The sequence below is a fragment of the Monodon monoceros genome, unplaced genomic scaffold, assembly GCF_005190385.1.
Source record: "Monodon monoceros isolate NGI ecotype Baffin Bay Population unplaced genomic scaffold, NGI_Narwhal_1 Contig174_ctg1, whole genome shotgun sequence".
In the NCBI taxonomy this organism is placed as follows: Eukaryota; Metazoa; Chordata; class Mammalia; order Artiodactyla; family Monodontidae; genus Monodon; species Monodon monoceros.
In genome coordinates this window covers 1,609,838-1,625,284 of record NW_021697627.1, presented here as the reverse complement: position 1 = coordinate 1,625,284, position 15,447 = coordinate 1,609,838, and the positions used below count along the sequence as shown (strand labels likewise).

The 15,447-nt window shown below is 37.2% G+C and overlaps 1 protein-coding gene across 1 annotated transcript in view; it reads left to right on the top strand.

Annotated features, from left to right (window-relative positions):
- Window positions 1-13,422, top strand: part of LOC114891678 (BCL-6 corepressor-like) — a 43,791-nt gene extending 30,369 nt beyond the window's left edge. The window contains exons 8-11 of the mRNA XM_029215926.1: window positions 9,663-9,808; window positions 11,548-11,625; window positions 11,853-12,009; window positions 13,134-13,422. Of these exons, the coding sequence (XP_029071759.1) occupies window positions 9,663-9,808; window positions 11,548-11,625; window positions 11,853-12,009; window positions 13,134-13,422 (670 nt within the window). The remainder of the gene's footprint in view (window positions 1-9,662; window positions 9,809-11,547; window positions 11,626-11,852; window positions 12,010-13,133) is intronic.
- Window positions 13,423-15,447: the final 2,025 nt, after the last annotated feature.

The following is a 15,447-nucleotide window of genomic DNA, read 5'->3' as shown; positions in this document are numbered from 1 at the left end:
TTTTAAGACAGGTCTGGTGGTGATGAATTCTCTCATGTCTGTTTCTAAAGGATAAGTTGGCAGCTTTTCTGTTTTAACACTATGAGTATATTATCCTATTTTTTTCCCTGGCCTATAATTGTGCTCAGAAATCTGTTGGTAGCCTAATGGGATTTTCTTGTAGGTTACAATATTTTTTTCTCTTGCTTCATTTAGAATCTTTGATTTTTGACAGTTTGCTAGAATGTTTCTCAGATAAGAACATTTTGAACTGAAATAATGGGGTGATATATATCTTCACGATTTTTGGATTCCAAGTCTCTCCCCAGGTTTGGGAAGTTCTTGGCCTTCCATTCATTCATTCATTCATTCATTGAATTATAGTTGATTTACAATATTGTATTAGTTTCAGGTGTACAGCATAGTGATTCAATATTCAACTTTTCTGTTCCCTTCTCCCTCTCTTTTCCTTTTGGATTTTCGGTGATTTGGATGTTGTTGTTGTTGTTAGCTTTATGGTATCTCTTTTCCTTTCATTGACTCTATCTCACTGATTCTGTATTCTGTTTGGTCTGTTCTGATATTGGTGCTGTCTGTTGCATTTTTCATTTCATTTATTGAATTCTTCAGATCCAGAATTTCCCTATGACTCTTTTTATGATTTCTGTCTCTGTTAAATTTCACATTTGGATTGTGTTTTGTTTTCTTTATTTCATTGAATTGTTTTTCCGTATTTTCTTGTAGCTTATTGAGTTTCCTTAAATAGCTCATTTGAATTCTATAATTAGTAAGTATAGATGTCTGTGTCTTTGGGTTGGTTACTGGAAGATTATTGAAATCCTTTGGTGATTTTATGTTTCCTTGAGTTTTCAAGTTCCTTGGAATTTTGTGTTGCGGTTTTCATGTTGGCACAGTCACCACCTCCATTTTTTAGCTAATTTCCTTCAGGGTGGAAATACATTTAACTCAGTCCTGCTACAGATTCTGAGGCTTTCTTAGACCTTGTATAGATAGGCCATACCTGATCCATGCTTCTAGCGCTGTCTTGAGGCAGAATTCTTAAGCTTGTATGCATTCTCCTGATCCTGCAAAGCTGGGCCATGAAGTTTGGAAGTGATCCTGCTTTCCATTTTTTTAGAAGGAGTTGAGGGGTATGTTGTTAATTTGACTTTAAATGTTTGGTATTTACCAGTGAAGTCATTTGACCCTGGGGTTTTCTTTGTTGGGAAACTTTTGACTGCTTACTCATTACTCGTTCAGATTTCCTGTCTCTTCACGATTCAGCTTTGAAGTGTTTCATGTTTCTAGGAACTTATCTTTTTTTCCAGGTTATCCAATTTGTGGAAATTTAACTGTTTATATTAAATAATTACAGAGCAAATTATTTCTTTTTATTTCTATAGCATCAGTTGTAACATTTCCTCTTTCATTTCTGATGTTATTTGAGTCTTGTTAAAGGTTTGACAGTTTTGTTGATCTTTTCAAACAACTAGCTCATTTCATCCATTTTTCATATAGTATAAATTGAAGAGGTAAATAATTCACATGGTAACCACGAAGAAAAAACAATACGACATGAATAAAAGGAACTGAGGTCATAAGAGTAGGACCCTAATACAATAGGCCTGTGGCCTTCTTAAAAGAGGAATCTCTTTTTCTTTCTATCATATGAGAACACAGTGAGAAGGTAGCCACCTGCAAATCAGGAGGTGAGTCAATCACTAGGAATCTTAATCTTGTACTTGCCAACTTCCAGAGCTGTAAGAAATAAATTTATCTTATTTAAGCCACCCATTTTGCTTTATTAATTTACGGTAGCCTGAACAGACTAATATAGCATCCAAAGAATACCTCTGTTCACTTCAGTGTTCTGAGTCAGGCATATAGACTCAGTCCCTCAGGTAGACCCACTGCAATGCTAGAACATTTGCTACACATTCCATTCTTGCCTTTCCCTCTCTAGGAAGAAGCTGAGAACTTTTTCCTGATTGTTCCTGCATTGTGGTAAGTGTAGGGGGTGGGAGTCCCCTCACATGTAAATGGAACAAATATTCTTACCTGCTTCATTGCAGCTCTTCTTGATTTTGCACTTGCTTGGGTTGCTACAGCTTCTTAACCAGTTTCTGGTATTATCATAAAGACAATTTAGTCTGTATATTGTTGTTAAGTCAGTGTCTCTTGGTTGGGGAATGATAGCCTAAGGCTTCTGATTCCTTTGTCTTGTCAATGTTACTCAGTTCTATGATTTTAGTGCAGTCTTATGAAAGTACCAACAGTATTTATTGAAGAGAGAGAAAAATCCATCTTACAATTCATATTGAATTTCAAGGAGCCCTGAATAATTTTAAAAATCTGTTTTAAAAGGCAAGGTTTGTTTTTTTTGTCTTGATTTGTCCTATTTCAACATTTAGTACAAAGCCACACTAATGAAAGCGGCATGTGAGTAGCATAAAGACAGCCATATTGTCCAATGGAATAAAATAGAGAAATAAACCATTGTGTATATAGTCAAATGAGGCTCTGCAGGTGTGGCCAGATTGCTCATGGGATGGACAAATTTCTTCATCCACAGTTGCAAGTAAACCTACACGTCCGCATGCAAAGCAGTGAAGTTGAATCCCTACCTTACTCCATATACAAAAGTTAATTTATGATGGATTAGGTATGTAAATGTAAGACGTAAAACTATAAAACTGCTAGAGGAAAACTAGGGATAAAGCTTTATGACATTTGACTTGGTATTGATTTGTTGGATATGACATCAAAAGCAGAAGCAGTAAAAGCAAAAACAGATAAATGGGATTATCTAAATTTCTACTTGTCAAAGGATACATTCAGTAAGAGGGAAAACAACGGGAGAAATTATTTGAAAATTTGTACCTAAGAAGGTGTTAATAAAAAGGGTTCGACAAACCTCTTAGATAGCCTCATCCACCAGAGGGCAGACAGAAGAAGCAAGAAGAACTACAGTCCTGCAGCCTGTGGAACAAAAATCACATTCACAGAAAGATAGACAAGATGAAAAGGCAGAGGGCTGTGTACCAGATGAAGGAACAAGATAAAACCCCGGGAAAACAACTAAATGAAGCGGAGATAGGCAACCTTTCAGAAAAAGAATTCAGAATAACGATAGTGAAGATGATCCAGGACCTCGGAGAAAGAATAGAGGCAAAGATCGAGAAGATGCAAGAAATATTTAACAAAGACCTAGAAGAATTAAAGAACAAACAAACAGAGATGAACAATACAATAACTGAAATGAAAAATATTCTAGAAGGAGTCAATAGCAGAATAACTGAGGCAGAAGAACAGATGAATAACTTGGAAGACAAAACGGTAGAATTCACTGCTGCGGAACAAAATAAAGAAAAAAGAATGAAAAGAAATGAAGACAGCCTAAGAGACCTCTGGGACAACATTAAACGCACCGACATTCGCATTATAGGGGTCCCAGAAGGAAAAGAGAGAGAGAAAGGACCCAGGAAGATATTTGAAGAGCGTATAGTCGAAAACTTCCCTAACATGGGAAAGGAAATAGCCACCCAAGTCCAGGAAACAGAGAGAGTCCCATACAGGATAAACCCAAGGAGAAACATGCCGAGGCACATAGTAATCAAATGGGCAAAAATTAAAGACAAAGAAAAATTATTGAAAGCAGCAAGGGAAAAACAACAAATAACATACAAGGGAACTCCCATAAGCTTAACAACTGATTTCTCAGCAGAAACTCTACAGTCTAGAAGGAAATGGCATGACATATTTAAAGTGATGAAAGGGAAGAACCTACAGCCAAGATTACTCTACCCGGCAAGGATCTCATTCAGATTTGATGGAGAAATCAAAAGCTTTACAGACAAGCAAAGCTAAGAGAATTCAGCACCACCAAACCAGCTCTACAACAAATGCTAAAGAAACTTCTCTAAGTGGGAAACACAAGAGAAGACAAGGACCTACAAAAACAAACCCAAAACAATTAAGAAAATGGTAATATCGATAATTATCTTAAATGTGAATGGATGAAATGCTCCAACCAAAAAGACACAGGCTTGCTGAATGGATACAAAAACAAGGCCAATATATATGCTGTCTACAAGAGACCCACTTCAGACCTAGGGACACATGCAGACTGAAAGTGAGGGGATGGAAATGATACTCCATGCAAATGGAAATCAAAAGAAAGCTGGAGTAGCAATACTCATATCAGGGAAAATAGACTTTAAAATAACAAATGTTAAAAGAGACAAGGAGGGACACTACATAACGATCAAGGGATCAATCCAAGAAGAAGATATAACAATTAAAAATATATATGCATCCAACATAGGAGCACCTCAATACATAAGGCAACTGCTAACAGCTGTAAAAGAGGAAATCGACAGTAACACAATCATAGTGGGGGACTTTAACACCTCACACCAATGGACAGATCATCCAAACAGAAAATTAATAAGGAAACACAAGCTTTAAATGACACAGTAGACCAGATAGAATTAATTGATATTTATAGGACATTCCATCCAAAAACAGCAGATTACACTTTCTTCTCAAGTGCGCACGGAACATTCTCCAGGATAGATCACATCTTGGGTCACAAATCAAGCCTCAGTAAATTTAAGAAAATTGAAATCATATCAAGCATCTTTTCTGACCACAAGGCTATGAGATTAGAAATGAATTACAGGGGAAAAAAGTCAAAAACACAAACACATGGACGCTAAACAAGACGTTACTAAATAACCAAGAGATCACTGGAGAAATCAAAGAGGAAATCAAAAAATACCCAGAGACAAATGACAATGAAAACATGATGATCCAAAACCTATGGGATGCAGCAAAAGCAGTTCTAAGAGGGAAGTTTATAGCTATACAAGCCTACCTCAAGAAACAAGAAACATCTCAAGTAAACAATCTAATGTTAAACCTAAAGGAACTAGAGAAAGAAGAACAAACAAAACCCAAAGTTAGCAGAAGGAAAGAAATCATAAAGATCGGAGCAGAAATAAATGAAATAGAAACAAAGAAAACAATAGCAAAGGTCAGTAAAACTAAAAGCTGGTTCTTTGAGAAGACAAACAAAATTGACAAACCATTAGCCAGACTCATCAAGAAAAAGAGGGAGAGGACTCAAATCAATAAATTTAGAAATGAAAAAGGAGAAGTTATAACAGACACCGCAGAAATACAAAGCATCCTAAGAGACTACTAAAAGCAACTCTGTGCCAATAAAATGGAAAACCTGAAAGAAATGGACAAATTCTTACAAAGGTATAACCTTCCAAGACTGAACCAGGAAGAAATAGAAAATATGAACATACCAGTCACAAGTAATGACATTGAAACTGTGATTAAAAATCTTCCAACAAACAAAAGTCCAGGACCAGATGGCTTCACAGGTGAATTCTGTCAAACATTTAGAGAAGAGCTAACACCCATCCTTCTCAAACTCTTCCAAAAAATTGCAGAGGAAGGAACACTCCCAATCTCATTCTACGAGGCCACCATCACCCTGATATCAAAACCAGACAGAAATACTACAAAAAGAGAAAATTACAGACCAATATCACTGATGAACATAGATGCAGAAATCCTCAACAAAATACTAGCAAACAGAATGTAACAAAACATTAAAAGGATCATACACCATGATCAAGTGGGATTTATCCCAGGGATGCAAAGGATTCTTCAGTATACGCAAATCAATCAGTGTGATACACCGTATTAACAAATTAAGGAATAAAAACCATACGATCATCTGAATACATGAAGAAAAAGCTTTTGACAAAATTCAACACCAATTTATGATAAAAACTCTCCAGAAAGTGGGCATAGAAGGGACTACCTCAGCATAATAAAGCCCATGTATGACAAACCCACAGCAAACAACATTCTCAGTGGTGACAAACTGAAAGCATTTCCACTAAGATCAGGAACAAGACAAGGTTGTCCACTCTCACCACTCTTATTCAACATAGTTTTGGAAGTTTTAGCCACAGCCATCAGAGAATAAAAGTAGATAAAAGGAATCCAAGTCGGAAAAGAAGAAGTAAAGCTGTCACTGTTTGCAGATGACATGATACTATACGTAGAGAATCCTAAAGATGGTACCAGAAAACTACTAGAGCTAATCAATGAATTTGGTAAAGTAGCAGGATATAAAATTAATGCACAGAAATCTCTGTCATTCCTATACACTAATGATGAAAAATCTGAAAGTGAAAGAAATCAAGAAAACACTCCCGTTTACCATTGCAAGAAAAAGAATAAAATATCTAGGAATAAACCTACCTAAGGAGACAAAAGACCTGTATGAAGAAAATTATAAGACACTGATGAAAGAAATTAAAGATAATACAAGATGGAGAGATATACCATGTTCTTGGATTGGAAGAATCAACATTGTGAAAATGACTCTACTACCCAAAGCAATCTACAGATTCAATGCAATCCCTATCAAACTACCACTGGCATTTTTCACAGAACTAGAACAAAAAATTTCACACTTTGTATGAAAACACAAAGACCCCGAATAGCCAAAGCAGTCTTGAGAACGAAAAATGGAGCTGGAGGAATCAGGGTCTCTGACTTCAGACTATACTCCAAAGCTACAGTAATCAAGAGAGTATGGTACTGCCAAAAAAACCAGAAAGATAGATGAATGGAACAGGAAAGAAAGCCCAGAGATAAACCCACGCACGTATGGTCACCTTATTTTTGATAAAGGAGGCAAGAACATACAATGAAGAAAAGATAACCTCTTCAATAAGTGGTGCTGGGAAAACTGGACAGCTACATGTAAAAGAATGAGATTAGAACACTCCCTAACACTATACACAAAAATAAACTCAAAATGGATTAGAGACCTAAATGTAAGACCAGACACTATAAATCTCTTAGAGGAAAACATAGGAAGAGCAATCTTTGACATGAATCACAGCAAGATCTTTTTTGATCAACCTCCTAGAGTAATGCAAATAAAAACAAAAATAAACAAATGGGACCTAATGAAACTTAAAAGTTTTTGCACAGCAAAGGAAACCATAAACAAGACAAAAGGACAGCCCTCGGGATGGGAGGAAATATTGGCAAATGAAGCCACTGACAAAGGATTAATCTCCAAAATTTACAAGCGGCTCATGCATCTCGATATGACAAAAATAAACAACTCAATCCAAAAATGGACAGAAGACCTAAATAGACATTTCTCCAAAGAAGATAACACAGATTGCCAACGAATACATGAAAGGACGCTCAACATCACTAATCATTAGAGAAATGCAAATCAAAACTACAATGAGATATCATCTCACACCAGTGAGAATGGCCATCATCAAAAAATCTACAAACAATAAATGCTGGAGAGGGTGTGAAGAAAAGGGGAAGCGTCTTGCATTGTTGGTGGGAATGTAAATTGATACAGCCACTATGGAGAACAGTATGGAGGTTCCTTAAAAAGCTAAAAATAGAATTACCATATGACCCAGTAATCCCACTACTGGGCATATACCCAGAGAGAACCATAATTCAAAAAGACACACGCCCCCCAGTGTTCACTGCAGCACTGTTTACAATAGCCAGGACATGGAAGCATCCTAAATGCGCATCGACAGATGAATGGGTAAAGAGGATTTGGTACATATATACAATGGAACATTACTCAGCCATAAAAACGAACAAAATTGAGTTATTTGTAGAGACGTGGATGGAACTAGCACCTGTCATACAGAGTGAAGTAAGTCAGAAAGAGAAAAACAAATATCGTATATTAATGCATATATGTGGAACCTAGAAAAATGGTACAGATGAACTGGTTTGTAGGGCAGGAATTGAGACACAGATGTAGAGAACAAACATATGGACACCAAGGTGGGAAAGCAGCCCGGGGGATGGGGGTGGTGGTGGGATGAATTGGGAGACTGGGATTGACATGTATACACTAATATGTATACAATGGATAAGTAATAAGGACTTGCTGTATTAAAAAATACAATAAAATTCAAAAATTGAAAGAAAAAAAAGCATTCTGTAAGTAGTTACCCTCATAGGATTGATTGTGGTTTCTAAGTTAAGTGTATTTGTGTATTCATGTGTGCACGTGTGTGCTTGTTCAGGCCAGTTAGGGATGCTTCAGTGATGGACTCTTAATTTTATTGTTCTGATTTTATAATATTATTACTTACTGTTGTTTTTAAAAACCTTGATCATTTCCACTTTAGTTCTTGGCCTTTCAGTTTTTTTCTTTCCAAAAGTCAGTAACTAAATTATTTCACTGTTCAAAACCAATAAAAAGTAAGATACAGTTCAGTTCAGGGCAACGAGACATTATTTTGACCACTTTCCCGCCCCCCCACCCTGAATTTACGTACCTTTCCGCTGTGTCCAGCAGAAGAAACTTTCTGCTCCATGAGGTATGCTTGGCCTCCATAATCCTTCTCCACACTTTATGCCTGCTCTCAGTAATTGCAAGCTCCTACTCCAACGTTCAGTACCAGCCTTTGTTTTGGGGCCTCCTCTTGCACATTATTGGCAATTTGCACTATTGTTTCTTCTTAATTTTCTGTGTGTTTATTTCTTCTCCTCAGATGGCTTATTAGAGTCAAGGCATAAAACATTGGTCAGTCGTACAACGCCCCCGTAGGTTAGTCCCTGAAATAATCAAGGGCTATATGAATAAATAGTAGTGCTAAGTTTTAAGACACTGAACTCTTTAATCATTTCTTTAAATCACTGTGTTCAAAATATATATGATCTTCAAGTGCCAATAGTACAGAGTATAGACCTGTGTTGGCTTTGTGTACAACCTGATGTCATAACCCACATCCTCAGACCTGGCCCCATCCCCAACATGATCACAATTTATTGGCCTGAGGACCAAGTTTGTGCTTGTGTCCACGAAATGCTACCAAGAGGCAATGTACTAGGGCTCTCCTCACAGTTATAAGCAAAATTGAAATGTTTGTGGTATTTTATAGTTTCAAATTACTACCCATTCAGGTTGGGAATGCAGGCAATGTTTCATCCCCTAGTGCAAATGGATGGAGGAGTCTGTATCCTCATGAGAACTCACCATAATGACTCTGGTTCTGGGCTGACTCTGGACCCTGTTTCTTCTCTCCCCTTCAGTCACTGAGGTTCTGAGGCAGAGAGTTCATCATTAATGTCTATAAGTTCCTAGAGCCCAGCTTCCAAGAGAAATTTTCACTGATCACTGATACTTGTACCCTGGTTCTTTTTAAAATGGAGTAGGTATTTTAAAAAATTGTGTAACAATTGATACTTCTGTTGGCTTCCATAACGATGGGATTTTTTTCTCTCTGATTTATCTTTATACAGTCTGTCATTAGTTAAATTCCTTCAAAATATTTTCATCTTTGTCTTGAATTAGGTCTTGGACTAGAATAGATTTTCATTTGAGAATTATTTCTGAAATTGTTTGTTCACCTGTCTTATAAATGACTGATACAGAACTAATAGTAATTTATCATTTCATCTTGGGTCAGTTATCATGCCTCAGTTTCCCTTTGTGTAGAATGGTTTGAAAGTACATACTTTCTTGGTGAAATATTCCATGTAGGAGGTTTATCACACATAGTACACACACCGTATTTTTGCTTATTGTTAAATGAAACTACTCCAGAAGCAAGTATGTGTACACAAGGTTAATCCCACTGCGCATCTCTTCCTAGGCCTCTTCATGATGCAGTTGAGAGTGATTTCTTGGATATTGTTCGCCTGCTTCTCTCCTATGGTGCTGACCCCACTTTGGCCACGTATTCCGGTAGAACTGTCATGAGTATGACTCACAGCAAACTTATGGAAATGTTTCTGGCAGGTAGGTAACTTCAAAGAATAGGAATGACAAAGTTTAACAAATGTTTTAAATTAAAAATTAGATGGTAATTTGCAACACTTCTAATTTCTCTAGATCCTCACTCTCACTCACTGTTTTTTGTTCTAATTGATGTGAGGTGGTATCTTACTATAGATTTTATTTGCTAATTAATGAAAATGTGCTTATTGGCCATTTATAGATCTTCTTTGGAGAGATGTTTATTCAGGTTCTTTGCCCATTTTAATATTAGATTATTTGTTTTTTGTTGACTTGCAGGAGTTCCTTTTATATTCTGGCTATAAACCCCTGTCAGACTTGCAGTATTTTCTCCCATTCGGTAGATTGTCTTTTCACTGTATTTCCTTTGATACGGAGAAATTTTTTAGTTTGATGTAGTCAGATTTATCTGATTTTGCTCTTGTTGCCTGTGTTTTGGTGTCATATCCAAGAAATGTTGGTCAAATTCAATTTCCTGAACCTTTCCTCCTATGTTTTTATGGCGATAGGTATTTATTATATCCATTTTGAGTTAATTTTTGCATTTGGTGTAAGGTAAGGGTCCAGCTTCATTCTTTCCCCAACATCGTTTTTTTGTTGCTGTTGTTTTGTTTTCTTGGCCACACCACATGGCTCGTGGGATCTTAGTTCCCTGACCATGGATTGAATCGGGGCCACCGCAGTGAAATCACGAAGTCCTAACCACTAGACCATCAGGGAGTTCCCGCAGCACCCTTTGTTGAAGAGACTTTCTCCACGTGTAGCCTTGGCACTCTTGTCAAAGATTATTTGACAGTGTATTGTCTTTATGTCAGTGCTGTATTGTTTTGATTACTTTGTTTTGTGGTGTGTTTTGAAATCAGGGAGTGTGAGGCCACCAACTTTGTTCTTTTTCAAGATTACTCAGGCTATTCAGAATCCCTCGAGATTCCACGTGAATTTAGAATTAGACTTTTCTAATTTTGCAAAAAAATAAAAAATAAAAGGCTGGGATTTTGAGAAAGATTGCCTTGAATCTGTAGACTGCATTGGGTAGTATGGACATTTTTAACAATGAAGTCTGCTTAATCTGTGAACATGGGATATCTTTCCATTTATCTGAATCTTCTTAGATTCCTTTTAGCTAAGTTTTGTAGATTTTAGTGTACAAGTCTTTGTCTCTTTTTTTTTTTACATCTTTATTGGGGTATAATTGCTTTACAATGGTGTGTTAGTTTCTGCTTTGTAACAAAGTAAATCAGTTATACATATACACATGTTCCCATATCTCTTTCCTCTTGTATCTCCCTCCCTCCCATTCTCCCTATCTCACCCTTCTAGGTGGTCACAAAGCACTGAGCTGATCTCCCTGTGCTATGCGGCTGCTTCCCACTAGCTATCTATTTTACATTTGGTAGTGTATATATGTCCATGCCACTCTCTAACTTTGTCACAGCTTACCCTTCCCCCTCCCCATAACCTCAAGTCCATTCTCTAGTAGGTCTGTGTCTTTATTCCTGTCTTACCCCTAGGTTCTTCAGAACCATTTTTTTTTAGGTGCCCCTTCGTTATTAAGTTTATTCTTAAGTATTTTTTCAGTGCTACTGTGAGATTGTTTTATTTCCCTTTTGAATTGTTTGTTGTTAGTATATAAAATTGCAACTCATTTTTGTATGTTGACTATGTATCATGCAACTCTGCTGAAATCATTTATTACTTTTAACATTTTTTTAAAAAACCCTTTTATTTTGTCATCTCTCTAGATTATTTAAAGGACCTACAGGGTCACAATGATGATAAACTTGGTGGCCCTTGGGAGTTCTATGGAAGCTCTGTATGTGGTGAGAAACATTTTTCCTCCACATTTTTCTTTCAGTGGGAAGTGAATGAGGAAGTGAATGAGTTACAGAATATTTCTCCCTGGTATGGGTGAGGGGATGATGGGTGATGGGTACTGTAAGCAGGGATCATTAGGAAATTGTCTGTTTTTATTTAGAATTGTTTAATTATTGAGAGCTGAAATGTGGTAGAGCCTACTGACTCCTTTCTTTCTTTTTACCTGCATTAGAACCAGATAAAAAGGCTGTATTTAATGTTTTGACAGATCCTCCAGGACCAGAGGATGAGGATGATGAGGATAAGGCTTTCAGCGATGTGTTTGAATTTGAATTTTCAGATAGTCCTCTCTTACCTTGTTATAACATCCAAGTGTCTGTTGCTCAGAGGTAAGGATGTATATATCATGTAGTTGAAAAATAGCTTGCAGTAGTTTTCTTGGGGAAGCAGGACCTAAAACCCCTTTTAAGCAGATGAGGGTGGGTGAATGATTTCTAATTCTCCATGAACCTCACTTAATGAAAATTTCTGGAAAAGATTAATTATACACAGTGGGGATCAGATTCATAGCACAGTATAAACTATCTTCAATAGAACACCACCAACGCAAATAAGACCCTGGGCCCAAAGTGTTGAAGTTGTCATTCAGTGGAATTTCACAGAATAGTTGCTCCCTTGGAGACTTCGGTCACGAAATCTTTGGGAAAGAGTCCTAGGAGCTCCCAACATAGGGGACTCCTTAGGCACACGAAGTGTGTAACAGTGTATTGATAATCTGCCTTCTCGTGTAGGATTAGAAAAATCATGTATTCATGGGCTTTTATATACCATATACACATAAGAGATTAATCCTTTGCTGTGTAAACAAAGGTACTTAATAAATAAAAGTATATATGCCATTAAAACAGTGAAATTTTATAGTAACAGAAAACATAAAGTTGTGTTGCACTGTGCATGTAAAGAATGTCACAGTTTGCTTCTAAAAACCATCAATCCCGAAAGAGATGAAATTTAGTGTGTGGCATGTGTGAAAAGAAATGTGGTGTAATGTGTGTTTAAAATGTGTTCTATTGTTGGGGTAGGAAGAGGGATCAGAAAAGGTGTTTGTAATCAATCCTCTTGGGTTGGGATACAGACTTCCCTCAGTGAATATAGTGGAACACATAGAGAGTTATAACTTGAATTGTGATAAGAGCTGAGTGAATAGGAATTAACCCGTTTGTTAGCAGTGAGAGTAGTGAGAAGCACATTTGATGAATCTCATTAAGATGTTCCTTCTGCTTTCTAAAAATCAGATGGCCTTCTCTAGATGTTCTCTTAAAACCAGATGAGTTCTGAGTTACTCATACTAGAAGTAAATACTTTCCCTTACTTTGATAAGAGAGCATTGGTCAATGATGGGTATAGTTAGAAAAAGCTATTGGCTCTTGTTATGGCTGTAGATGGGTTTATTCAGGATAGTAGTCAGTAATTTTTGCCAGAAACTTGAACCACTTTCTTTTTTATTTTGTAGGCCACGAAACTGGTTATTGCTTTCAGATGTGCTTAAAAAATTGAAAATGTCCTCCTGTGTATTCCGCTGCAATTTTCCCAATATTGAAATTGTCACAGTCGCAGAGTCAGAGTTTTACAGGCAGGTTTCTGCAAGTCTCTTGTTCTCTTGCCCCAAAGACCTGGAAGCCTTCAATCCTGAAAGCAAAGAGCTACTAGATTTGGTTGAATTATCAAATGAACTTCAGACTCTGCTCGGCTCCTCTGTGGAGTGGTTAAATCCCAGTGATGTGGCCCTGGAAGAATGCTGAGCAGTTTAGTTTCACTGTATACAAAATGTGTTGTGGTGTTAATCCTGTGCATTATTGTTTAAATACAGCTTTGTCTGTAAAGAAGGGACATTATTACATATGAAAATATATATCTGCTTTATCTAAAGCACGATTTGGAAAACGTACAAGCTTGTCTTTCTTTTTAGTTTTTATGAAGTTGAAGTGTTTTACCTTTATTTTTTTATTATTATTTTTTTACATCTTTATTGGAGTATAATTGCTTTACAATGGTGTGTTAGTTTCTGCTTTATAACAAAGTGAATCAGTTTTACAGATACATATGTTCCCATATCTCCTCCCTCTTGCATCTCCCTCCCTCCCACCCTCCCTATCCCACCCCTCTAGGTGGCTGCTTCCCACTAGCTATCTAGTTTACGTTTGGTAGTGTATATATGTCCATGCCACTCTCTTACTTTGTCCCAGCTTTTTGTTGTTTTTATACAGCAGGTTCTTATTAGTTATCCATTTTATACATATTAGTGTATATATGTCAATCCCAATCTCCCATTCATCCCACCACCCTCCCCCCAGCCCTGCTTTCCCACGTTGGTGTCCATGTTTGTTCTCTACATCTGTGTCTCTATTTCTGCCTTGCAAACTGGCTCACCTGTACCATTTTTCTAGATTCCACATATATGCGATGATAAAAATAGGTTTCACTACATGCAGGAAAGTAAGCTGTTAATTCTACTGGATGCTTTCCCATGCTTTTCTCTCAATTGCCTCCAATTTTATTCCAATTTATGCTCACTCTTGGTATCCCATCTTCATCTCTTTATACACTATCTTTAGTCTATAATCAGCTCCATACAAACTCAGATGTTAAACGTGAATGGTGAACCAAACACACTTCTTCAAAAGTTTTCCTCTAGTACCATTTTTTTTAACATCTTTATTGGGGTTTAATTGCTTTACAATGGTGTGTTAGTTCTGCTTTATAACAAAGTGAATCAGTTATACATACACATATGTTCCCATATCTCTTCCCTCTTGCGTCTCCCTCCCTCCCACCCTCCCTATCCCACCCCTCCAGGCGGTCACAAAGCACCGAGCTGATATCCCTGTGCTATGCGGTTGCTTCCCGCTAGCTATCTACCTTACGTTTGTTAGTGTAGTACCCACTATTTTTAAATAGTTTTGAAAAGCATACTTCTGCACCTATTTTAAAGTCGCCACGCAAAATGTTCATATGCTGAGCCCTGGCAAATCATTTCATTATCAGCATATTATGTATGGATTATACATATATCAGGTATATTTCTGCAGAAGTACTGGACCAGCAGATTCAGATATATTGATGGAAAAATGTGCAGTATATAATGAAACTTGTAAAAACCAATCCCTAGTCCCCATGGTCTGATCCAAAATCCAGATTAGACCTATTGTCTACCAAAATATGGGATTCCATTTTTCAGTTCAAATAAAGGTGTTGATATTGTGAGGGAGCAGTGTCATTCTAAATTCTGAAAGGTGTTTGATCAATAAGGTGTTTTATCCTTGGATGAAATAAAACACTGCCATGAGGAGGGTGGAGCAAAATGAAGATAATGAGTTGCTTGGAGAATGATGACCAGGTGTTGATGCCCTTTCCATAGTCTGCATGGCACTTGGGAGGTGACTAGAGTGAGTATCTGTCACAGATCTTTCCCCTGAAAGACGAACCTCCATTGCCACTGATTCCATCTGGATGTCCCATTGGCCCTTCAACCTACATCGTCCCCTGGGCATTCCTACCATCCTCTGGCCACCCTGACATCAACAAGAATAGCCCAAGCATTACCTTGGCTAGATAGTCAAGGTCAAGTACAAGATCAAGGTCATTACCAGTGATAAGTCAGGTTGCTCTTCTGTCCCCCATGGTATGAAGTGACCAGAAAGACCCTTCATCTGTGGTCTTCACCCCGAAGCCCTAAAACCCTGTCTAATGATGAGAAAAACTTCAGGAAAACTCAAAATAAAAAATGTTCTACACGATACCTGCACATTACTTCTCAAGTCTGTCAA